General features: G+C 48.4%; 2 protein-coding genes across 3 annotated transcripts in view; one reads left to right on the top strand and one right to left on the bottom strand.

Annotated features, from left to right (window-relative positions):
* Nucleotides 1–26,818, top strand: part of LOC119458362 (organic cation transporter protein) — a 207,726-nt gene that overhangs the window by 69,324 nt on the left and 111,584 nt on the right. The window lies entirely within an intron of this gene.
* The window catches only part of LOC119459085 (uncharacterized), an 81,509-nt gene that overhangs the window by 47,674 nt on the left and 7,017 nt on the right, over nucleotides 1–26,818 (bottom strand). The window contains exons 2-3 of one of the 2 annotated variants that reach the window (XM_049671126.1): nucleotides 6,952–7,008; nucleotides 6,243–6,543 (exon numbers count right to left, since the gene is read on the bottom strand). In XM_049671126.1, the coding sequence (XP_049527083.1) occupies nucleotides 6,371–6,543; nucleotides 6,952–7,008 (230 nt within the window). In that variant the 3' untranslated portion in view covers nucleotides 6,243–6,370. Of the gene's footprint in view, nucleotides 1–6,242; nucleotides 6,544–6,951; nucleotides 7,009–26,818 lie in introns of those variants that run through there. The other variant, XM_049671127.1, reaches the window with a different exon arrangement.

The raw sequence follows: 26,818 nt of genomic DNA, 5'->3' as shown, positions 1-26,818 counted from the left end.
GAATGAACCTTACAACAGTACATTTACCATGGCGGAATTTCAGGCGTCACTGAGTTGCTGTAATAAGACAGCACCAGGAAGAGAAAGAATAGCTTATGACATGATCAAATACTTACACCCTGAAACTTACAAATCACTTCTGTCGCTTTTTAAATTGATATTCTGTGGCGGCTATATCCCGGCTGCCTGGAAAGAGGCAATAATTATCCCTATTCTCAAAGAGGGCAAGGACCCGACTTGGCCAGCAGTTATAGGCCTACAGTACTAACAAGTTGCCTGTGCAAACTCTTCGAGAAAATGACTAACCGGCGCCTGATCCATTTTCTTGAAAGTAACAAAATACTAGATCCATTACAGTGCAGTTTCAGGGAAGGTAGATCCACAACAGACAATCTTGTCCGCATCGAGACAAATATTCGGGATGCCTACATGCATAAACAGTTTTTCCTGTCGGTGTTCTTAGACATGGAGAAAGCATATGACACCACATGGCGTTTTGGGATCCTTCGTGATCTGGCAGGAATGGGCGCCCGAGGCTACTTGCTGAACGTGATTCAAAGTTATCTATCGAACCGCACATTCCGTGTTCGAGTTTGTAACGTCTTATCTCGTCCATTCACCCAGGAGGAGGAGTAGACTTTCATGAAGAGAAGGGAGGAGAGGTCGGCTTGGAGAGCGTGTCTCTAGCCTGCTACTCCTCAGCATTCACTCAGGAGACTGGTGTACCACAAGGAGGTGTGCTGAGTTGCACTCTATTTGTTGTAAAAATGAATTCTCTCCACAGTGTCATACCACGCACAATGTTTTATTCCGCGTACGTGGATGACGTGCAAATCAGTTACAAATCTTGTAATCTTGCTATCTGTGAGCGCCAGGTGCAGCTTGGACTCAACAAGATTTCCAAGTGGGCGGACGAGAATGGATTTAGACTAAACCCACAAAAAAGCACGTGCGTCCTCTTCTCGAACAAAACAGGTATGCAACCAGACCCCGTTATTGGCCCTAATGAAGAACGGCTATCTGTGAGTCATGAATATAAATTTTTAGGCCTCACCTTAGATTCTAAGTTAACTTTTGTCCCGCACCTCAAGTACTTGAAAACAAAGTGCCTGAAGGCTATGAATCTGCTGAAGCTCTTGTCACGTACATCATGGGGAAGCGACAGGAGATGCCTCCTTAGCTTATACAAAAGCCTTGTACGGTCACGCCTTGACTACGGAGCCATAGTTTATAACTCTGCAACACCTAGTGCTTTAAAGATGTTAAACCCCGTTCACCATCTGGGTATTCGGCTTGCTACAGGCGCCTTCAGGACTAGCCCTGTAGAAAGTCTGTATGGTGAGTCGAATGAATGGTCCCTGCATCTCCAAACAGCGTATTTAAGTTAATACTACTCCCTGAAGGTAAAGGCAGATGTAGAACATCCATGCCATTCCACAATAAGCGACATATCGGCTGCCAGGCTGTATCAAAACCGGCCGTGAGGACTCCTTTGTCCTTGCGTCTAGAAGCATCGGCAGAAGAAACAGGCATGCTAGTTCAAGAGAATGTGTTAACGGCTCCCAGTCCGCTTCCACCACCTTGGGAGTGGCAGACTATTGAGTGCGATGTCTCTTTCATAGAGATCTCCAAGCATGCACCTGAGACTCATATACGTTCGCACTTCCTCGAGCTTCAGTCGAAGTACTCATGTGCAGAATTTTACACAGATGCTTCCAAATCTCCTGTTGGCGTTGCTTACGCAGCTCTGGGACCGTCTTTTTCAACATCTGGTGCACTAAATCCGCATACAAGTATTTTTACAGCGGAAGCATACGCAATCCTCTTGGCAGTTAAATACATAAAGCTAATGAATTTTACCAAAGCAATTGTGTTCACAGACTCATTGAGCGTCGTTAGAGCTCTAATGAGTCTACGAAAACAGAAGAATTCAGTTTTTAACGAACTCTACGGCTAGTTATGCTCAGCTTACACGGGCAATCAAGTGGCCATAGTGTGCTGGGTACCTGGCCATAGAGGCATAACAGGCAATGCAGCTGCAGATGAAAGTGCCAGGTCAGTAGTTTTTAAATATACAGACACAAACATAGCTATCCCTCCCACAGACCTAAAGCCTTTCTTGCGCCATCAGTTGCGGAGATGTTGGCAAAGGCAGTGGGACAACGAAGTGTCAAACAAGCTACATATGATCAAACCAAGAATAGGGAAATGGATGTCCGAAAAAACGGCAAGACACAATGAAGTGCTTCTTTGCAGGTTAAGGCTAGGACATACCTATGACACACACTCTTACCTCCTTACTGGAAGTGATCCTCCGAAATGTGATAGGTGTGGCGACATTCTTACAGTCCTCCATGTTCTTGTCCAGTGCCCTGAAAAAGAAGCCCAGCGCAAAAAGTACTTTTATCCCGCATATCGTGAGTGCATCCCTCTTCATCCAGCATTCCTTCTTAGTCATGAGCCGCTTCTTGATTTTAATGTAGTCTTAAAGTTTTTAGCAGATGTAAACACTTTACAAGCCATTTGGACAGGGCATCTGTAGCGCAGCCTCGTGTTGCAGGCTGCAGCGGCAATGCAAAAGTTTGTACAGTACGTGCCTCTCAGCCCTTGATTTCAATGAACCTCTTGTGGCACTAGTGCTATTGTATATGTTTTAGTACATCAATAATTCGTAACTGAATTGTTAAAGTCATAACTTTAATCATTAGTCATTGTCATTATCTTAATACCAATATATTTTACGCAATTTACAGCGACTTGATTTTAGGCCTTTTTACAGCCACGTTACATCAACCATCTATAAACTCTTATACCACTCTATTTATACTACATTGAAAAACCATCACCATTTGTCGTGGCGCTCTTTGGCCATATCTGGCCCTGGCGCCAATAAATACCACATAATATTATTATTTGCATTCTGCTTCATGGTATAACATTGCTAAAGGCCACGAAGATAACATTGAAATGTACCTAAACAGACGTACACTTGTCGCGTCTTCGATGACAAATTGCAATGTGCCCACAAAAGTGAAAGTGGGAAGCAGTAACTCATTCACAAACTTCCAACCTGCTTGGAGGTTGACATGCTGTTTTCAACTGATAAGGCTGTTGTGTGGAACATAAGAAGTTCCTAAGCTCAAGATGTTCATTCTACCTTCAACATATCAAGGATCAAATGCAACAAAGTGGGAAAATAAAATGTTTATTAAGAACTGGAAGCACCGTCTTGTCTACTAAATTCAGCTTACACTTTGTACACAACAGTAAAAAGGCAGCATTGCTTCTCTTTAAGTAATGAATGTGGCCAATACTATCATATGATACACATAAAAAATTTGAACAGTAAATGTAAGAGTAGTGGAGGCACTGTCTTTGTGTACTACAATTGGCGAACGTGTTTGTTACACAGGTGACAAAATATCAGTTGTCCTTAACTGTGATAGGACTTGCACAAAAAATGTGGGCACTGTACTGAGTGCGACCCACTGCAAAAATAACGAGGGTGACTAGGCACCACAGGATCTCTTATCTGTGATAAAATGTACACCAACTATATAGCCACTGTATAAAGGGTGATTCACAAAAAACGTAGCCTGAGTGGCTAGACATCACAGGTTCTCTTGACTATGATAGGAGTCACAAATGATGCAGGCACTTTACAGAGTGTGACACACAACAAAAAACCAGTAGCTAGACACCACAGCTCCTATATTTCATAAAACACAAAAATGTAGGCACTATATGTAGGCAAAATATCACCAGAGGCTAGACGGCATAGCTTCTCTTATGTGAGATAGTACACAAAAAATTCAGGCAATATATTGGGTCCAGCAAAACAGAAGAGTGAGTAGACAATACAGCTCTCTTACCTACGATAAAGTAGATAAAATACAAAAAATTGTAGGTACCATATAAATTGTGACCGGCAGCAAAAAATGACCAGACGGGCTAGACAGCAAAGCTTTTTATATCTGATGAAATAGGAAGAAATGTAGGCAATGAAATAAGCCCGACCTACAGCGAAAAATAACAAGACTAGAGTACAAAGAATGTCGGATAGCACCAGCTGTTTCCAGCACTTAGCAAAGCGCACTCATTATGAGCCACCTACAAATGAGTCGACCCAGAGGAAAAAATAACCAATGGCTAGACACCACAGCTTCCTTACTCGAGATAAAACGCGCAAAAATTAGTATGGGTCCAGCAAAACAAAACGTGAGTGAGACAGCACCACAGATTGCCTTAACTGTGAGGACCACACACAAAAAATGTTTACGCTGTATTAGTGCGACCCACAGAAAAAACAACGAAAGTGACTAGAGTACAAGAGTGCCTGTGAGCAATTTTTTTAAGGAACATCAGAGAGCACCAGCTTTTTCTAGCACTCAATGAAACACTTCATATAAGTCACCTATGAGTGAGGCGACCTTGATGTGGTTGAGCCAGGAAAGTTTGGTTGCGCTGGTGTAGACGTTTTCACGAGGGCGCTTCCGATGGTCTGGCGTGGAGAGTATGTGTCATTGTTGCCTGTTTGGTCTGGACTGTGAGCTTGCCTTGCGCTTGCGTTGCGGAATGGTAGCTTTCCTTCGATGTTTCCGTTTATTTTTGTCACGAATGACTTACGCTCGTAAATAACGGCATATACTCATCAAAAGGCTACAGGCCAGCATTGTGCAGTTTATGGATGCACAAACAAGCAGCGGAAAATAACGATTTTGGGGACTATAGTGTGTCCACAACACAACATTGCTCGAGGCCACTGCCGATGTGGTATGTTCACGCTTGACCAGTTTCCTGCATCTCCCGAGGACTTAGCATTTCAGTCTAATGTGAACCAATGCACACATCATTTAAATAATGCATTTTTAAGCCCTTTTCGGCACATTTCCCAATAGGTTGCGAGAATTGTCAGCTCTTCGATGCTATGTTTTCTCGTATGTAGTGGCAGAGGCTACATTTGTTATTGTTTCAAACACGACTTTATTCCAGTGCCTAATTCACACGGCGCACTTTTGATCGTGATTTCTCGGTCGCGATTGGCTTCTTTGCTCAATTTGCGGAAAGGAGCTAATCGTGGTCGAACATTCCGATCCAGATCTGGCTCGATCGCGATCAAATATGGCAGTGTGACACCGGTATTAGACAAATTAAAGCATTCTGCAAGAGAATTAGTCTGTAAATACACTTTGCAACGATCTGCAAAATCGTGCCATATGGAAGATGTATGCAGCCCCTGTGTACCCCAAAACATTGTCTCTGCGTTCACACGCGCCCTGCGCGGCCCTCCACATAAAGGTAATTTCGAAATCTAGCACCTGGGCTGTATCAGTTCGCCGCAGGTACCGCGCTGCTCGAGCGCCACGCTTCTGCTTTGACATTTGGTTATAAGCACCCAGCGCTGCACCAGATTCAATAAATTTTACATGACTCAGCTGTTAAGTTGCGTCGGGAGTAACCACCGCATATCTACCAACCACTGACATGAGTCGGCGGGCTGCCGGCGCCTGGTTCTAAGCATTTCCCAACAGCTACGTACGCGCCTGCTTTCGCTAAATGAGGTAACCCTCAACCGCGAAACGTAATGGTGATCAGATTCAATCGGCGACTACAGTCACATGCGCCCAGCAATAAGAATGAAAAAAAAATGATTATATTCGGAAGCAGCAAGGAACACGGTTAAGAAATGCAGCTCCACTAACGTGAAACCTGGGGAAGTGCGAAGCAGTGACGCGCCGGTGCTGGAGTGCTATAGCGCTACAGCCCAGGCGTGATCGCGCAGGACGGACGCCCGGGCCCCTAAAGTGCTTCGCACTTAAAATACCGCTGATTAGCACGCCAGGTCTCGACGAAGCAGACGCGGCTGCCACCGGTACCGATGAGGAAACGCCAGATCCACTGGCTGCCCCTATTCCCATTGCACTTCACACATGAGCGCTCACGCGAGCACGTGAAACATGTAACAAGTCAAGCGGCACAACACAAGCGAAGCGGCAGAAAACAATCGAAATAATGCTCGGTGAAGATCACACAACCGAAATGCGGCCGGCCTGCTCTCGCAAGCCTCACAGTCCAAAATGGCGGCATAACATGTGCTGACGCTAGACGTCGCCCGTGTCGGGCAATGGCGCTACTCAAACGTTGATTTGTGAAAAGGTCTATATCTTGCGTCGAGTTTGATGGTTGACATGGTTGGAAGCTTGCGATATTGGAGGTCACCCCTGTTGTGACGAAAGGTCCTGGTGCAGGAAAGCTGAACACTGCTGGCTGGTAGCCTGTGATTTGCATCTGCTGGCTGAACACTTGTGACAAAAGGGCTTGAGTGCCTTGAAGGAAGGAGGTTGTAATGTTTGCCATGAGTTGATCCATGTTATTCCGTTCCTCCTGTAAAAGCTGCCGCTGCTGTTGAAATATCATGTCTGTGTAGCTGTCTTAAGAGCTCTGCACTTCTGCTTTGCTGATAAGCGAACAATTCACGCAGCTCCGAGTGCTTGCTGTGTCTGGTGCGCTTCCTTGGTGGCTGTGAACAGCTGGCTTCTGGGGCTGCACGCAAACATAAGCAGTTGAATAGTTCACCTTTGTCATAAGAAACTAGTCCTAGTACAGAACATTTTGTTCTTTTCGCTTGTCACGTCATGGAAATTTTAAGACTTGCTCGCGAGGGGAAAAAAAAGGGGTGCTTTGGTTTTACCTAATTTTCTGCAATTTCAGCATTGCCGATCTTGTGACATCGAATTGTAGCGCTAATTCACTCAAAATTGTACATATTTCATAGCAAAAACTTTCTATGCACAGTTTAAGGCACTAGAATGCATTTTAGTAGCACAATCGCATTGCTCAAGTTAACGTTCACAGAATGTTTCAAGTGCTTTTCATTTCTTGCCCAGGTGAGCACGAAAAAGGTTTCTTAAAGGGCGTACGTGATTAAACAGAAAGAAACCAGTGACTTACAGGACTGTGTACTTCGGAGCGTTTCGGCGTCGTCATCAGGTTCACTTGCGCAGGTGTCTGCGAAAAAAATAAATAAAAACAGCCTTCTAAGCGCGCATTGCGCAGTCTTCTGCTAGTTTTAACATTTAATTACAATGAGAAGGCGAAACAAATGCATATTAAGTATTACTTACAAATGCACCATTACATTCAACATGCTTGCGTCCTAAGTTATGAACATGTCCGCAGTGGCACGTTTTAATTTACTGGCGCAAACAGAGCTAGGCTTTTCCAACAAACTGGCGCGCGCCAGGCATGCAAATGACCACATATTCTTTTGTAAAGGCCATACTATTAAACGTGAGTCTACAACGTTAGGAAAAGAAGTTCGTGAATTCGCCAGCTGCCCGCCGCAGCGGGATCTGCGGGCAGCATCGAGCGGTACACATAGGGATATCGGTCTCTTCGGCTGTAATCGCAGTTGGAAATCTTTTTCGTGGGAAGCTTGTCTACATAACCCTTGCGCCCTGCGGTTTGTTTTGTCGCACCTCCTGGCCGGGCCTCGTAATAGCTGCGAGCTGCCGTGCGTACGCAACGTACACGCGAACCCCTTATGAAAATGGTTATGTCCTTTATGTTTCTTTTATGTTTCCTTCTTGTGCCCTATGTGACCTTTATGATTCCTTGTCCCTTGTGTGACCTCCGGGACGCTAACTTTGTGTGTACTACATCTTTACTCATCCTTTCGTATACCTCAAGGAAATGACCTTTATTATGCCTGTAGGATGTGTCCTTTATGTTTACGGCAGGATGTTAACTGGATGTATACTATCTGTTACCTGTGTGTACCCTTGAGTGCATATGTAGGTAACATAGAGTGCACACAACTGTCTGTTCACATATCACAGACATATCTATTTGAACTGTGTGACAGCCATTGATTCATTCAGCAGAGTCATTGTAAGTACCAAATCTTGACTGATAACCTTTCATATGTTCCAAGAAAACAAGCCTTATAAGAATTCTTGTAGGATGTGGCCTTTGCGTTTACAGTGGGATGTTACCTGGGTGTGCACTGGAGTGCACATGTAGGTAACAGAGTGTGTACAATGAGCATCTGTTACACATAGTACAGTTAGATCTAATAGTACTGTTAGTCACTGGCAGATTCAGGGAAGAGGCACTGCCTGTCCCCCCTTACACTCCAGACATGCGGACCAGCACACTTCTGGCTATGCTGTGCAGTAAATTGAGCATGACATGAACTAGTTAGGATAGTGTAGTACCGTACCGCACACATTCCCTTAATCACCACGGACCCGAGCACACGAGGGTTGGACCCTCCCACGATTAACCGTGCGTGGCTTAGACGTGTCCGGGGAAAAGGGGATCCTGGGGGTTGAGCCGAAGCCGGGTGTTCGGACATTTAAGGCCCCTCGGCGGAGGCAACACACCCCTTTGGCCTCTGCTTCACGTAGACGGCACCCCTGGACTGACCCGCCCGGGGGAAACCGGTAGTCGGCTTTTCCTATCTCCCTCTACTATCATCTTCGTCTTTCCCTTCCACTTTTAATCTGTCCTGTCCTCTCATCTGTTCCATTCACTTCGACTTTTCCTGGCGGCAAGGGTTAACCTGGTGTGGATGTCCTACCTTGGGTATACCATATTGGGTTATAGTAACGGCATACTGCTGGCGGTGTGCAGACTTGTTTATATGTTCTGCCACGTCCCCTTGTTGGGCTCCGTGGTGGGTGGCAGACGCCGTTGCCGAACAAATCACTTCTTTCCATGGGATCCCCGAACCCTTTCTCAACCGATCGTGCCTCGAAAAGGGTACGCACCGATGCAACATCGCTATTCTTGCCCAAAAACAACGAACGTTTCCCGAAATTCCAGGTCCTCCACTGTGAACAATCATCTACAACAGCTAGAACAATTTCACCATTTCTTATGGCCAAGTGCCTAAAAGAGACCATTGGAACTGGTTATAAGGTAACAAGGATAGCAAGTGGAGATTTGCTCCTCGAACTAAAAGACAAGGAACAATACAACAGACTAGCACACCTCGTAGCCTTTGGTAATATCCCTGTTTCTGTGAGCGCACATCGAACTATGAACACAGTCAAAGGCGTAGTATCAGATGAAGACTTGACATTAAATGAAGAACTCCTGGATGGATGGAAGGACCAAGGCGTAATCCATGTGCAGCGCATCACAATCAGAAGAAATGCTTTGTTGGGATTTCGTTGTCATTCAATAATCACTTTCAGTTCAACTACATTACCCGAGACTCTTGAAACCGGCTATGTAAAACTACATGTTCGACCTTATATTCCGAACCCGCGACGTTGCTTCAAATGCCAAAGATTTGTTCATGCATCCCAAAGCTGCCGAGGGCAGCTTATGTGCGCAAAGTGCGGCACAACTGGTCACTCTTCTGATGATTGCAACAATGACGAGGTACACTGTGCGAACTGCGACGGCAGTCACCCGGCATACTCCAGAGCTTGTCCAGCCTGGAAGAAAGAAAAGGAAATAATTACTGTAAAAGTGAAGGAGAATATCACATTCCGCGAAGCACGTCAACGTATCTCCTCGTTGTTCTTGCTTAAAACATCTTTCGCCGAAGTGGTGCAACGGGGGGCGGCACCACAACAGCCTCTGGCGGTAGCCCGGACCACGTCTAGCGTGCCGAGGCTAACGCCACCCGCCCCTAAGGTGGGAGCAGCAAACGCTGCCCTGCCATCTCTCAAAGTGTCCACACCAGTGGCCCTGCAAGCTCCGGCAGCAGCCAGGGCACCGCAGAGGCCACAGGGGTCCTGTCGACCTCTGGCCCGGTGGGGGCGAAGGCTTCATCGCTCGAGATGAAGTCTACGCGACGCACACATCGCTATCTGGAGCGGGTGTCCAGTGCCTCGCAAGAGGCTATGGACACGTCCAAGCCAAACGGCGCTAGTAGCGTCGAAGGAGCGGCGAGGTTCTCTTGACCGCTCCAAAAAAGACAAAACACCAATTACAGGGCCTAGCAAAGGCTCTGTAAAGTAAGTCACCCTTCTCCCTTTTGAGACACACAGCACCTTTTATTTTCCTCCAACATGAACACAATAATGCAGTGGAATGTTAGGGACTAATCCACAACCTCAACGACATCCAAGAACTTATCAATAAATTTAATCCAAAGGTGCTTTCTGTTCAAGAAACACACCTAAACTCCAGAAACACCAACTTCCTACGCGAGAACATTATTTTCCGAAGAGATCGCGAGGACTCTGCCGCATCTTCTGGTGGTGTGGCCATCATACTCGACAGAAGTGTAGCCTGTCAGCAACTTCCACTCAATACGGCACTTGAGGCGGTAGCCGTTCGTGCTGTACTTCTGGGTAAACTCGTCACCATTTGCTCGCTCTACATACCCCCCACATTATCCTTTACACAAGCATGAATTTCAGTCATTTATAGATGAATTACCAGAACCTTATCTCGTTCTTGGCGATTTGAATGCACACAGCAGCTTGTGGGGCGACACGCGTATCGATGCGCGAGGACGGCTAATCGAACAATTTCTTTTCTCCCCTGGTGCGTGTCTCCTGAATAAAAATGAACCCACCTACTACAATCTCGCAAACAAAACTTTTTCTTCCATTGATCTCAGTGTAGCTTCCCCGTCTATATTTCCTGAACTTAAATGGGAAGTTACAAAAAATCCTTACGGGAGTGACCACTTCCCCATACTGCTGAGATCACCACTACAAAACGAAGCTCCACCACAAGCTCCCCGGTGGAAGTTGGATACTGGCAGATTGGGAGAAATTCAAGAGTCTTACAAGTGGTATCTCGTGGCCTGACATATCTTTGCTGGGAATTGATGCTGCGGTTGAGTATCTTGCATCTTTCATAATCAATGCTGCTTCTGAATGTATACCAGAAATGAGTGGTGCGACCTGCAAATGCCGTGTCCCATGGTGGAACGAGGAATGTCGGAACACTCGTAGGAAACAAAACAAAGCGTGGGGGTTGCTACGCGATTCCCCAACTGCGGAGAATCTTGTCAATTTTAAGAAAATAAAATCGGAGGGCAGGAGAACGCGCCGACAGGCCAGGAGAGAGAGTTGGGAGAAGTTTTTATCAGGTATCAGCTCATATACAGAAGAGGGCAGAGTCTGGAAAAAAGTTAATAAGATAAAAGGGCTACAAACCTATTCACTCCCGTTGGTAAACACACAAGGCCACAGTCTGGAAGACCAAGCTGACTGCCTGGGAGCACATTTTGAACATGTGGCCAGCTCATCCCATTATTCACAAACATTTAAAAGGCACAATGCTACAATAGAAAAACAGAAACTAGAAAGAAAGGTTACCGGGAACGAGGCATACAACCAGCCATTCTGCATTGCTGAGCTGTATGCATGACTTAGTTGTTGCAGCAAGTCTGCGCCAGGCTCTGACCGCATAGCTTATCAAATGCTGAAGCACCTTCCTCATGAAACAAAGAAAACTCTCCTCTCCCTATACAATGCTATATGGACCTCCGGCAAGATCCCCTCTGCCTGGAAAGAGGCCATTGTCATTCCTATACTGAAGGAGGGCAAGGACCCATCGTCTGCTTCGAGTTACCGCCCAATAGCACTAACAAGCTGCTTGTGCAAACTGTTCGAAAAAATGATTAACCGCCGACTGATACATTTTCTTGAATCAAACAAATTGCTTGACCCGTACCAATGCGGGTTTCGAGAAGGTCGATCCACCGCCGACCATTTGATACGTATTGAGACGCAAATTCGTGAAGCTTTCGTCCATAAACAGTTCTTTCTCTCTGTATTCCTCGATATAGAAAAAGCCTACGATACCACGTGGCGGTTTGGAATACTTAGAGACCTCTCGCACGTTGGTATACGTGGTAACATGTTAAATGTCATAGAAAGTTATTTATCTAATCGCACTTTCCGTGTTCGTGTGGGAAATGCTGTATCAAGACCTTTTATGCAGGAAACTGGAGTGCCACATGGTGGGGTGCTCAGTTGCACTCTCTTTATCATAAAAATGAGTTCTTTGCGTCTGTATATCCCAAGAAACATGTTTTATTCTGCATACGTCGATGATGTACAGATAGGTTTCGCCTCGTGCAATCTCGCAGTCTGTGAGCGGCAGATTCAGCTTGGTCTGAACAAGGTGTCTAAGTGGGCAGACGAGAATCGATTTAGCCTTAACCCACAAAAGACCACCTGCGTCCTGTTCTCCAGAAAGAGGGGTCTGCACCCCGATCCTGACATTGAGTTGCAGGGAGAACGCGTGCACGTAAAAACAGAACATAAATTTTCAGGTATGATTCTAGATACGAAGCTTACATTTGTGGCACACATACGGTATCTAAGAAACAAGTGTATGAAAACAATGAATATTCTAAAAGTGTTGTCACGCACCTCTTGGGGTAGTGACATACAGTGTCTTTTAAATTTGTACAAGAGCCTCATACTTAAAAGATTAGATTACGGCGCCATAGTGTACCATTCCGCTACGCCAAGCGCCCTAAGGATGCTTGATCCTGTACACCATATAGGCATCCGCCTAGGCACTGGTGCCTTCAGTACAAGTCCTGTGGCAAGCCTGTATGTAGCGGCGGACATATGGTCGCTTGATATGCAACGTTCATCGTTAAGCCTCACCAATTTCCTGAAAGTAAATTCAAACCCGGAACATCCGTCTTCTCAACCGTAAATGATATGACCAGTTCCACACTCTTTAATAACCGGCCGACAGCAAGAGAACCCTTTTCACTACGTGTAAGAAGAATTTGTGAAGAAATGGACATCCCACTACTTGAAAATACTCTGATGGCCCCAGCAAAGCCAGTGCCACCGTGGCAGTGGCAACTCATAGAGTGTGATACTTCGTTTGTAGAGGTCACAAAAGATGCTCCAGAGGCACATATCCGGATGCATTTTCTGGAAATCCAGTTCAAGTACTCGTCCTGCACTCAGTTTTACACCAACGCTTCCAAGTCACATGCAGGGGTATCTTATGCAGTAGTCGGCCCATCGTTCTCCGAGTCCGATCTACTGCACCCGGAAACAAGCATTTTTACGGCTGAGGCCTATGCACTTTTATCGGCTGTGAAGAGTATAGGCGAATCAAAACTCAAAAGATCAATAATATTTACAGACTCCCTAAGCGTCGTAAAAGCCGTCATAACTCTACATAGACACAAAAACCCTGTACATATTGAACTGTATTCTGCTCTGTGCAAGGCATACCTGTCTAACCAGCATATTATTATATGCTGGGTGCCTGGCCATAGAGGCATCGAGGGCAATGTTCTGGCTGATCAAATGGCCACATCAATTACATCGCGAGCCCTTAACCCTACCGCTTCTATCGCTGCCACAGATTTCAAGCCCTACTTGAGAAAGAAACTTCGAAGCCACTGGCAGCGCTTGTGGGATGCCGAAACGAACAATAAGCTCCACTTAGTTAAGCCACAGATTGGCCCGTGGCATCCTGTTACGAAAATACGAAGAACTAATGTCATATTCTCTCGTCTGAGAATAGGACATACATATTACACCCACAATTTTCTCTTAACTGGAAATGACCCGCCAACCTGTGGTAGATGTGGAGAGAGGCTTACCGTGCTACACGTGTTCGTGGAGTGCAGGGAAGCCGAAAGAGAGAGAAAACGACACTTCCCTTTAGCGTACCAGTACCGTCTCCCTCTCCACCCTGCTATGTTTCTTGGCGACGAACCTCTGTTTACCACTACAGCTGTTCTGGATTTTCTGAGCGATGTTGTACTGCATGTTATTTGCCCAATAGTTTCGTAGCGCGTCCTCTCTTCAGAGGATATCGCCGCGACAGTAGTTTTGCATAGCACGCGCCTCCAGGCCCTTACGTTTTCAAAGGGTCTGTCAAGGCAGTAGTGCTTTTTAAAAAGATTTATCTGTGATATATTTTCGCCCATCGTCATTATCTTGCAATCTGTTCTTTCGTGATCATAGTGCGCCTCATTAGCCATTGCCATAATTTTATTACATATACATTTTACGCATTTTACAGCGATTGTTTTTAGGCCCTTTTACAGCCACGACACATCTACCTTTCGCAATTCATTGCTCCATTGTCAACTCATGAACACTGGCCTGGCGCTCTTTGGCCATATCTGGCCCTTGCGCCATTAAACACCATACATCATCATCACATTCCCTTAATATACGAAGTATTTTATACTTTTTCAATCGTTCTCCAGTAGTAAGTCAGATGCAAAAATCAGAAGTCTTTATATCTAATTTGCAAGAATTTCAGGAATGTTTTGTGCCAGGCTATCAAATACAGTTGATTGATTGAATGCTTAAGAATATTTCTTAGGTGTCTTTCATGCTCATCGCAGGATGTTACATTGGTGCATGCTCCGTTTAGCTTGTAGTTTGTGAAATAATCTACTTGAATTTATATAAATAGCTTATACAAAAGTGTAGACACCAGGGCTTTTGTCACTGGAGATGGGCAAGAGATTGTGGCGTGCTTGCTGGCACAAGAGAAGGACTTTTTTCTTGCTGCTAACACAGCGCAGTGGGTCAGAATATTAACCATACAGGCACTCGCACATCTGGCAATGACAGCATTGTTACTTTTGCAGTTCGCAAAATTCTTTGGCTTGTACACTTCATGACCTCACCTTTTTGAGTATGAAAACGGGAGCAATATGGCTTCTAGTTGTAATTAATATTATCATAGCAGTATGAGCACTCTGCTATGTTTAGTATAAGTGCTCCAAATACACCAAACATTAACAATGGCAAGGCCAATTGCCTTTAATTTTGCTTAGTCCTTCAACAGAATGTAAACTAGTTCATGTATCGTGCAGCATAATACTTGGAAAAATGATTCCCACATGCTATAGCTTCACCCGCACAACTGTCTTAATGCAAGACAATATTTGACGTACTGATGACACAAAGCTAGGTTCTTGGTAGAATGTCTTTGTGTCCCTTTCCTGCTATAGCATCATTGTGCGTTTTGAAGGAGAGTTCCCAAAATTGCATGCCAATTTTAAATATTTACGTGCGAGTTTGATGGCACATAAACTAAGGATGCTGCCATGGTCAGTAGAAATACACATGTGTGGTGTTTGGGACTATTCGGCACTTTCGCTAGTGCGCAGTGATGCGGAAGAAAGACAGAGAGTCGTTTTGGAGCATTTATCAAAATGGAAAAGAACCCTAAAATATATAGATACAGAGATAGCTGATGATCTGCGTAACGGCAGTCAGTGTGTCCACACACGCACAGCACACGAGTATAAACGGGCTGTGACAGTCCCGTGTATCGAGGCTCACGCTTCCGTCGTCCAAGGCGCTGCGGATTCACCCGTGCTCGAGCCGACTGCGACGACGACACGTTCAGGCCCCGTCCAGCACGGTTCTCGGGCTCGGCACGCTCAGAAGCAGCAACGGCAGCAGGCAGGGAACGCCTTGTCCAGCACGACCTCGGTGGCCAGCTCGTACGCCGCTCGCAATCCACGTGCGGCGGTCGCACTTGAGGACCGCGTCTAGCACAGCAACATCTGTGCCAGACGAACGCTGCTGGGCACAGCTCAGGTGCAGCAGCTCAGGGACCGGCGGCACTCGGGTCAGCCAGCACCTCGAGCACTGGCAGCAGGAGCCCTGTTTCCTCGGACGCCCTCGTCCACGCCCGGCTCCTGCGATCCTCCGCACCTTGCCATGGACGTCTCGCCAGGCAGGTCCTCTCGCCTCGTTCGCCCCAGGAGCTCGGAACTGCTGCCCGCCTGGCTCGAACACTGCGAGCTCGTCTCGTGCCGCCGCGCTCGTGCACCCGTTCGCTTCTTCCCGGAGCTTGGGTGGCCGCTCCGAACATTTAGCAGCACCTCGCGGCACTATCATATGACATTTTACCCCCCACTTTAGAAAGTTGTTTCATTTAAACAACTTTTCGAAGCACGTGCATGGGTAAAGTTCGCAGTCCGTAAGGCACAAAGTGTTCACATGTAACAGTTGTTCCACACACACATAAGTAGTTCATAAGGTGGTCACAAACGCAATAAATGCAGTCGGCGCACCTGACGCTGTAAGTTCACTCTCTGCTCATATAGTCAGCGCCTACATTTTGGCTGCCCTTTATATATTCCGCCAATTCTGGTAGACGAGTGGTAGGTCACCCCTCTGAAGTACAAATTGCTTGCCGAAAAGATAGACGTGGGATTTCTGGTCTGTCCACACGAGAGCAAGGCCCTCTCGGTCCACGTACTTCTCGCTTCACGAGTCAAGGTGTTGGCGGCTTTGACGTCACGGTAGGTCTCACGTTGTTCTAGTGGCGACAATGGTAGTTCGGGTTTCTCTTGCGGTTGTTGTATCTGCAACGCGGCAGCCGCGCGTCCCGCCGTGTCCGTCAAAAGTGGTCTCTCCTCATACTTTTTCAGGAGGTTAATGTGGAATAGACTGGTGCGGGTGCCCATATCAACAACATAGTCGACTTCACTACGTTTTTCCAATACAGTGAAGGGGCCTTTCCAGGTTAGAATTAGTTTGTTGTTATCGGAAGGTAACAATAACAACACCTTGTCTCCGGCGCAGAGCTGACGAGGCTTTGCTTTGCGATCGTAGTACTTCTTTTGTGTCAGCTTGGCTTTCTGCAGCTCCTCGTGAGCAATTCTGCACGTTTCTGGTAAATGTTCGCGAAGGTCCATAACATAACCATAGGTGGTCCTTGTTTCTGCAGCAAGAGTGTCTCGTGTCCATATTTCCTTCAGTGTGGCCATTGAACCTCTAATGTATCGACCATACAGTAGGTCAAAAGCAGAAAAGCCGAGACCGGACGGAGGCACCTCTCTATAAGCAAATAATAATCGGCGCCAAGTAACTGTCCCAATTCTTTGGACTTTCCTGGCACATGCGCCGTATCATTTGCTTTAACGGGCCTATAAAGTGCTCAACACGGCCATTTGCCATAGGGTGGTATGGGGTTGTTGGCAAATGTCGGAAGGACAGTAGTCTGCTTAGTTCTTGCATTAAACTTGAAGTGAAGGATCGGCCTCGGTCGCTCACGATTTCCGTTGGAATTCCCACACGCGAGAACATTTCCACCAACGCTTCTGCTATCCTCTCCGTCTCAATGCTTGGCAATGCAACGGCGTCAGGATAGCGTGTGGCGCAGTCCACCATTGTCAGGATATATCGGTTTCCTTTTGCCGATGTCGGCGAGAGTGGCCCGATTATATCAATCGCCACACGTTGGAATGGCGTGTCAGTCACTGGCATGTTCCCCAGGGGGACACGTCCGACTAGGTGCTTCGGAACAGTACGCTGGCAGATGTCACAAGAGCGCACAAATCGTGTCACCTCAGCCTGAACGCCTGGCCAATAGAACTCTTCTAGTATTCTGTCAGTGGTGCGTTTGATACCTTGGTGGCCAGCCAAAACTCCTTCGTGCGCCATCTTAAGGACGAACTGGCGCAGGCTTTGGGGAACAACCAGCTGATCTACTTCCTTCCTCGTCAGAGATCTGTAGCGTCGGTAAAGAATCCCTTTGGTCAAAACAAATTCGACGTTTGCTGATCGCTTTGTCGTTGCCTTGCCGACCAACTAAAAACAACCCTCCAGGGTATGGTCGGCTTGCTGCAACTCTTCCAGAACTTGTGGACTCACATCTAGTGCGTTCGAAGCAGCAGGTAACTTCGTTTCCTTGGTTCCCCTTGTTGTAGCTGCGCTCCAGGTCGCCCTATCTTGGGACACGCTGTGGTGTCGAACAGGCTCCTCTGCTGGTGCCGACTCTTTATGCTCTCTTGAAACACCCGACGGGTCACGTGACATGTCAGAACCAGTGGGGTGGAGCACCCCATTGATGTTCCCAAGAACAACGTCATAGAGTGGCTTTTCCATGCAGAGTGCCAGCGTCGTTCCTCGGAAGAAAGGAGAGTCTACGTAGACCTTCGCTTCTGGAAGCTGCTTAGACGAACCGTCCAGAAGGTAAACAGTACGCATGTTACCGGTGAAATTCTTTTCCGGTACCAGTGAACGCCTGACGACCACAGTATTGCAACCGGAATCTCGCAGCACCGTCACCGGATGTCCGTCGAGATATCCGGTTGCCGTCGGCATCTCTTGCGTCAGAAGACCAAGACAGATGTCTTCTCCATCCATTTTAACAGGTGGCCTTGTTTCCTCTTCGGATTTAGTGGCAGGAAGCCGATTTTCTTCATTCCGGGCGGCAGCCATCAGGTCACAGTCAGCAATAGCACTTGACGCCTCCTTGTTTCGGCTCTTTGTGTTTGGGCACTCGTCAGCTTTATGGCCATGCTTCCTGCATTTCCAGCAAGACGAGGACGACTTCGGTCCTTTTGACCGCGTCCAACCATCTGCCGCACGGTGTCCTTGCTTGCCACATAGAAAGCACCGAACTTTTTCTTTTTCGGCCTCTCTTTCACAGTTCTTGCTCTGCAAGGCTGCTTTACTAGCTTCTCTTGCTTCTTTTCCTCTGGCTAGGTTTGATAAGCCTTGCGCTTCCAAATAATGGTCAGCGGCTTCGGCTAGCTTGTCGAGGTCACGGCATCCTCGCTCTTTCAGGAAGATGGCAAGCCTCTCATCGCAACGTAGCAAAAACTGTTCTGATACAATCTTATCTCTTAAGGCTTCATAAGTTTTCTCTGTTTTCGCCATCTGTTGCCAATGATCGAAGTACCGGAGCAGTCGACCAGCAAACTGCCGCCCTGTCTCGGAATTCTCTGGCTCAGCCTCGCGAAACTTTTGACGGTATCCTTCTTCGGTATACCGAAACCTTTGCAATAAAGTTTGCTTCAGCTTTTGGTAGTCTGTGGCATCCTCTGCAGACATGCGTCCGACCACGCTCAAAGCTTCACCTGACAGGCACAAGCTTAATGATAGCGCCCACTTGTCGCTTGGCCATCCCTGGCTGGTGGCTACCAGCTCGAAGCGCTGTATGTACGCATCGAGTTCGTCGCGGCCCTCGTTGTAGGGTGGAATAAGCTTGTGGGGACTTCTAAATGCTTCACCGCTGTTGTCCCCGCGTTCTCTAACGGTTTCGACCGTTCCAGCCGCGTGCTCTGCAAGACGACATCTAGTCTCTAGCAGAGTTCGTTCCGCCGTCAGTCGAGCGATCTCCTGTTCATGCGCGACTCGCGCTGCTTTCCTGTCCTCGGCTCGTTTATCTCGCTCTCGGTTATGCTGCTCGTCAATCCACTCTTTTAGTTCTTTGCCTGACAAGCCAAGCTCCTTGCCTATCGGAATAAATTTCTCCCAGTCCATTTCCGACCACTGCACACAAGCGAAGTGCGGCTCTTACGGATGGAAATCGAGCTTAGTCCTTGTCGCGGACGCCAGAAATTGTGGTGTTTGGGACTATTCGGCACTTTCGCTAGTGCGCAGTGATGCGGAAGAAAGACAGAGAGTCGTTTTGGAGCATTTATCAAAATGGAAAAGAACCCTAAAATATATAGATACAGAGATAGCTGATGATCTGCGTAACGGCAGTCAGTGTGTCCACACACGCACAGCACACGAGTATAAACGGGCTGTGACAGTCCCGTGTATCGAGGCTCACGCTTCCGTCGTCCAAGGCGCTGCGGATTCACCCGTGCTCGAGCCGACTGCGACGACGACACGTTCAGGCCCCGTCCAGCACGGTTCTCGGGCTCGGCACGCTCAGAAGCAGCAACGGCAGCAGGCAGGGAACGCCTTGTCCAGCACGACCTCGGTGGCCAGCTCGTACGCCGCTCGCAATCCACGTGCGGCGGTCGCACTTGAGGACCGCGTCTAGCACAGCAACATCTGTGCCAGACGAACGCTGCTGGGCACAGCTCAGGTGCAGCAGCTCAGGGACCGGCGGCACTCGGGTCAGCCAGCGCCTCGAGCACTGGCAGCAGGAGCCCTGTTTCCTCGGATGCCCTCGTCCACGCCCGGCTCCGCGATCCTCCGCACCTTGCCACGGACGTCTCGCCAGGCAGGTCCTCTCGCCTCGTTCGCCCCAGGAGCTCGGAACTGCTGCCCGCCTGGCTCTAACACTGCGAGCTCGTCTCGTGCCGCCGCGCTCGTGCACCCGTTCGCTTCTTCTTCCCGGAGCTTGGGTGGCCGCTCCGAACTTTTAGCGGCACCTCGCGGCACTTACGTATGACAACATGCAACACAAGAACTAAGGAAGCTAGTTAGTCAACATAGGTGCAGTGCAACATAGGTTTATTTTGTTTGGCAACATAAAAAAAATCTGAACAAACAACAACACGCTACGTATAGTGCAACTGAAAAGTTTATTCATTTGGCACACAGGCACACAAATGATGGTTTAACAACATAGACATGTCATCAACCCCTTCAAAACACAGGAACCACTGTCAGAACTCTACTATGAAGAGCTGGTAGGTTCATCCCATTAGGCAACTGCTAAGCTGCATATGGAATAGGCCTTACAATAACAGGTTAGGGACATTAGCTGAAATTTACTTTTGTTGGTGAACAGAGGACACTGAGGCCAAAATCCGAGAAAAGAATAGGCTCTAACCATGCCTTCCTCAATGACAAGGCATCAGCAAACTGAGAGGTCTTCCGCAAAGCCAGGGGAGCAGTGAATACTGTTACCGCAAAGAAGTAGGCCCACAAGGCCGAGGTTAATGAGAGACTGGACATGTGCGAAGGTGAAGGGGATTTCTTCCACCTTGTTTAACATCTGCATCAACACAGGACACTGAGCGGTTCCACTGCGTCACTGATGAAAGTGGCGAACTATTTGGCAACAATAGAGCCACTGAAGCAGCACTTCGAGAGAATCTTAACCATGGAGTTACCGCAGCCGCTCATCCGCCAACCTACTGCCGCCCTTGTTCCGCTCATCCCTGTAAAAGAGGACGACACTGAGGCACTCAAGATGAAGTCGTGCAAGGCAGCAGGACCTGATGACATTGTGGAAGAGCTTGCAAGAGGCAGGAGCTAGTACCCCTCTACTTGGCTTGCCAGTTTTTTCAACTGCATTGTTTAATCGAGAAATATGCTCGCCAATTGTCTGCAAAGCACAACAGTTGCCATATGGAAATGGCAAGGTAATCCAGCTCACTGCACCAACTACAGGCCGGCCCGCCTCCTCTCACAAACTATGAAAGTATTTGAATGTGTATTCGACAGGTGGATTCGAGACATCTAGCACACTACCAACAAGGCTGGCTTCGTGAAAGGCTGCAGAATGACCGACGCAATTCACGCGGCAAGACTGCTCCTTGAGAAGCATAGCGATAAGCAGAAGCCTCTCCACATTGCATTCTTTCATCTGAAGAAGGCCTTCGACCAGGTTCTGCGCAAGCTAACCTGGCACATGCTCCACCAGCATAAGAGGCCTGAGAAGCTCATCGCCTTGGTTCAGCTTCTCTACCATCCGTAACACGAGAAGGTAAGTTTAAAGCGCCGCCGGAGAGTGGAAGCCACTGAGACTCTCGGTCGGGATACACCACGGTTGCAACCTCTCGCTGTAGCTGTTCGTGCTCTTGATGGATGCCATCATGGACGATCTCCAAAGAACAGCACTACACCCTGCTCTATACAGATGACGTCCTCCTCTCCGCACACACGTCTTATCTGCAGCGGCTTGTTCATACGTGGTATGACCGCCTAGTGCAGAACTGACTCAAGCTAAGCCTCATACCGAGTAGCTGACGAAAGGCATGAGTGAACAAGGGAGTCAACACCAGCATTGAGGATCTTCATCACGGCAAGCACTGCAAATACCTGAGCTTGTCGATTTTGGCCAAAAGTGGCCTGAAGCACGAAATCAAAGCATGCGTAAACGCTGCCTGGCTGAAATGTCCCACCGTGACTGGCGTGCTCTGCGCCCACCGCATGAAAGATGAATTGAAGTCAAAGCTATATCGCACAGTCATCTGACCTGCTGCCAAACCTCGTTATAACAAAACGGAATATAACCAAGCATGCGAAATTCCCCTTGAAATTCCCATACAGATTCATATTCTAGTACATGTAATAATGCATATAACGAAGTAGCTCTGGTGCCCATTTCACCTTCATTATAACGAGGTTTTACTGCATATTGGTGCGAGTGCTGGCCAGCCATCAATGAGATTGAGTGCCACCTTGGTTGAGTTGAGCCTGCAACAGAACAAACCAAGGTCAAGAAAGAAGAAGGCGACGAATTGCAAAGCCCGTACCAAGATCCACCAAGCTCCACCAAGATCCAGCCGCTCCCCGTCTCCGCAAGGCCGTCGGCCCCGTTCGCCTCTCGTTCACCGCTCTTCGTCCCCATCTGCAACCGGTAGCTTCCCTTCGGGAAACTAGGCGGCAGTGGCGCACCGACGGGGGGGGGGGATTCAGGGGGTTGTAACCCCCCCCCCCGGGGGCCGATTTAACGCCCCCTTTTGTTTAACCCCTTTTCTTTCCTTACGCATTTCAGTACTGTAACTAAGATGTAAGACGCGCAATCGTCTGCACACTCGCAAAAAGCTCATTTTTTTGAAAATTTCACGTGAAGAAATCGAAATTAGTGCTGTTTAGATGGTATTGGCAAACTGTCAACCCCCCCCCCCCCCCCCCCCCTGGCAGAAATCCTGGGTGCGCTACTGCTAGGCGGTGCACTTCCCGGAGGTGAAGCTGCAACTCCGACCCGGCCCACAAATCCTCTGTTGACGCTGCCTACACGTGGAAACCTACTGGACATTGAATTTGATGGTGTTCCTGTTATATCTCTCGTTGACACAGGAGCGCAGCTTTCAGTTATGAGCGCTGCTCTCCGCCGAAGGCTCAAAAAGGTTCTGACACCCGCCGTACCGTGCACTGTGCGCGTCGCCGATAGGAGTACTTCACCTGTTCTTGGAATGTGCACAGCACGTGTGACCATTGCGGGCCATTATAGCGTTGTTTTATTTATCGTCCTCGAGCACTGTCCACACGACCTAATTCTCGGCCTCGACTTCCTTTCGAAACACTCTGCCCAAATTGACTGCTCCGCAGGTGTTGTACAGCTGGATCTGCCGCTTCCTGCCGACGCAGACGCAACAACTTGTGCTTCACCCCGCTTATGTTCCGCTGAGTTTGCAAGGCTGTCTCCACAGGCGGCTACCAATGTCCTCCTGACGCCATGTCCTCCCGTACCTGATGGCGAGTACGTCGTGTCTCCGCTTACTGACGTGGTTTTGTCACGAAACATTGCTCTACCGAGCACCTTAATCCGGATCCTCGAAAACTGCGCTCGGGTGCCTATCCTCAATTTTGGATTTTCGACGCATGTGCTGCCACCACGGCATTGCCGTCGCACTTATCACTCCTTTGGGAGAATTTGAGATTTCTTCTTTGGCCTCCGAATCCTTCCCGAGTACCGACGCACATTTGTCACCCATTCCTTCATGCTCGACACCTGCGGACGATGTTTGTAAGATGATCGCCCCTGACCTTCGTTCCGAGCAAAGAACAGCTCTTCGTCACCTCCTGTCATCTTATCGGGATATCTTTGATTTGGACGACCGTCCACTTGGTCAGACATCTGTTGTCACGCCTCGCATCAACACCGGCGACGCCAGCCCCATTCATAGGCGGCCATATCGTGTCTCCGCAACAGAAAGGGCCATAATCCAGAAAGAGGTCGACAAGATGATGGACAAGGACATCATTGAACCTTCCAGTAGCCCGTGGGCATCACCGGTTGTCTTGGCAAAGAAAACAGACAACTCGTGGCGCTTCTGCGTTGACTACCGTCATCTCAACAAGATAACAAAGAAGGATGTTTATCCCCTGCCTCGCATTGACGACGCTCTTGACTGCCTTCACGGATCCCAATACTTTTCATCAATTGACCTCCGCTCCGGCTATTGGCAGATTAGCGTCGATGAGATGGACCGCGAGAAAACCGCCTTCGTCACACCGGACGGTCTGTACCAATTTAAAGTCATGCCCTTTGGATTATGCAATGCGCCAGCTACATTCGAGCGCATGATGGACTCTCAGCTGCGCGGCTTGAAGTGGTCTACATGCCTCTGTTACCTCGACGATGTGATCGTGTTTTCGTCGAACTTTGAGAGCCACCTGAGGCGCCTCACGACCATACTCTCCGTGTTTCGCAGGGCTGGCCTTCAGCTAAACTCCTCCAAGTGCCATTTCAGTCGCCGTGAAATTACCATGCTCGGCCATCTCGTAAACGCCGCCGGAATCCAACCCGATCCACAGAAAGTCCACGCCGTGCGCAATTTTCCTGTACCTTGTTCAACAAACGATGTCCGTAGTTTTCTGGGCTTATGCTCTTATTTCCGGCGATTTGTGAAACAATTTGTCGACATCGCTCGCCCTCTGACTGACCTTAAGAAAGATGCCTTTTTCTCTTGGGGACCACTGCAGGAGCAAGCCTTCTCTACCCTGATCGAGCGGCTTACAACCTCCCCGATTCTGTCACATTTTGACCCTTCTGCGCCTACTGAAGTACGAACTGACGCGAGTGGTTATGGCATGGGCGCTGTCCTCGCTCAATGTCAACAGGGCCACGACCGTGTCATCGTTTACGCCAGCTGCCTTCTTTCCACGGCCGAGCGAAATTACTCCATCACTGAGAGGGAATGCCTCGCGCTCGTATGGGCGGTCGCGAAATTTCGGCCGTACCTTTTCGGTCGGAGCTTCTGCGTCGTAACCGATCATCACGCCCTCTGCTGGCTCTCCTCTTTGAAGGACCCAACTGGACGACTTGCACGTTGGGCACTGCGTCTACAAGAATATACATTTTCTATTATGTATAAGTCAGGGCGCCTGCATAAAGACGCTGACTGCCTGTCCCGCAATCCCGTGGATCAACCGGACGATACCGATGCAGACTCGGGCATCAGTATTCTGTCCCTCTCCGGCTTTCTCCATATTGGCGACGAGCAACGCCAAAATCCTGTTCTTCGCACACTTATGGACCTGCCTAAGCTCCTCGCCTAATGACCCGTCTGTGCGGATGTTCACCTTGCGCGATGGAACTTTATACCGTCGTAGAGTTCGTCCTGATGGCCCGGAGCTCCTCCTAGTCGTTCCAAAGCACCTTCGACTGGCCGTGCTCCAGCAACTTCACGACGCTCCTACTGCTGGACATCTGGGCATCACTCGTACTTACGACCGCCTGCGGCGCCGCTTCTTCTGGCCCGGCATTTATCGCTCTGTGCGCCGTTATGTCACTTCTTGCGACCTGTGTCAGCGCCGCAAGACGCCTGCTATGCCTCCTGCTGGTTTGCTTCAACCAATTGCTATCCCTACAGAGCCCTTCTTCCGTGTGGGCCTCGACCTCCTTGGCCCCTTTCCTATTTCTATGAAAGGAAACAAATGGATTGCTGTAGCAACAGATTATGCCACGATATATGCCATTACACGAGCGATGCCAACCAGCTGCACTACAGATGTCGCCGACTTCCTACTATACGACGTCATCCTGCACCACGGCGCCCCTCACCAGTTACTCACGGATCGCGGCCGCTACTTTCTCTCGAAGGTCGTCGATGATCTGCTCCGCTCCTGTTCTACAGAACACCAGCTCGCTACCGCATTCCACTCTCAAACGAACGGCCTCACCGAACGACTCAACCGCACACTAACCGAAATGCTGGCCCTGTACGTTTCCGACGATCACCGCGACTGGGACGTCGCTTTACCGTACATCACTTTCGCATACAACTCGTCCCGTCACGATACTGCCGGTTTCTCCCCATTTTACCTTTTGTATGGCCGCGACCCCACCTTGCCCTTCGACACGTTGCTACCTTCCGCAGTACAGTCACGCAGCACTGGTTACGCTCGCGATGCTATTGCCTTAGCCGCCCAGGCCCGAGAGGTCGCCGGTCATCGCCTCACAGTCTCGCAAGCTTCTCAAAAACGACGCTACGACCTTCGGCACCGAGACCACCATTTTTCACCTGGTTCCCTTGTCCTTCTCTGGACGCCTTCACGTCGCGTCCGCTTGTCGGAAAAACTACTTTCCCGTTATTCTGGTCCATACCAGATCTTACGACAACTGTCCGACGTGACATACGAGATCGCCCCAATCGGTCAGCCTTCAGTGTCTCCCAACGTCACCAGCGATGTTGTTCACGTCGCCAGGCTCAAGCCCTATGTCCCCCCATTAAGCGACGCTCCATAACCTGCACCGGGACGGAGCTAACCCCACCGGGAGGGTGATGTTACGGTGAAGGGAAAGAAGAAGGTGACGCGAACGGGAGGAAGACGAAGGCTCTGGCCGTTGCCTGAACGCCATATTTCTTCGCTTGTAAATATACATCCTTCTACACTCGTGGGCCTGCTTTCTTCCTGCAACAATATCTTCAAATTCTTCGTTTTGCTTAATCTCGAGCATAAATGGAGGTACAGGTGCAGACAAATAGGCAGCCGCTCGAGGCGGTGTTTGCTGCAATGGCTGAACTGTGAAGCCAGCACGAAAGCTCGGCACACTAAGAATTTTTGCTCAGAAGTTTCATATATTCTTGCAATGCTATTCGCAAGTGTTATCTGGTGTAGCACGACAATGACAGCAATTATACAAGGAAATGTCACGTCACCAAATGCAGTGTTGTGCCCTTTGAAGAAGGTAAGTGTAATGTGTAATACTACACCAAAGCAAGGGCTTGTGAGGACTATTACCATGCAGACATGAAAATCAAACAAAAAATAACATGGTTCCAAAACAGCATGTAACTGAGATACAAGATAATAGTCCTTTCCATAAGAGCTGCACCAGAAATAACGCAGTAACAATAAAGAACAGTCTTGTTGGTTAAATTACTTCTGTAATATAACACAACTTAGAACAAGGTACATTGCAAAACAAACATTTCAACTGGGACATTAAAAAAATCACAGCATATCCACGGGGTGAATGATGATGAGTGGGCGAAGCTCCGGAGGGAATCATCGGATCT

Source organism: Dermacentor silvarum, chromosome 7 (genome assembly GCF_013339745.2).
Source record: "Dermacentor silvarum isolate Dsil-2018 chromosome 7, BIME_Dsil_1.4, whole genome shotgun sequence".
Taxonomy (NCBI): domain Eukaryota; kingdom Metazoa; phylum Arthropoda; class Arachnida; order Ixodida; family Ixodidae; genus Dermacentor; species Dermacentor silvarum.
The sequence above is the reverse complement of the archived record's forward strand: the minus strand, read 5'-3'. Positions and strand labels throughout refer to the sequence as shown.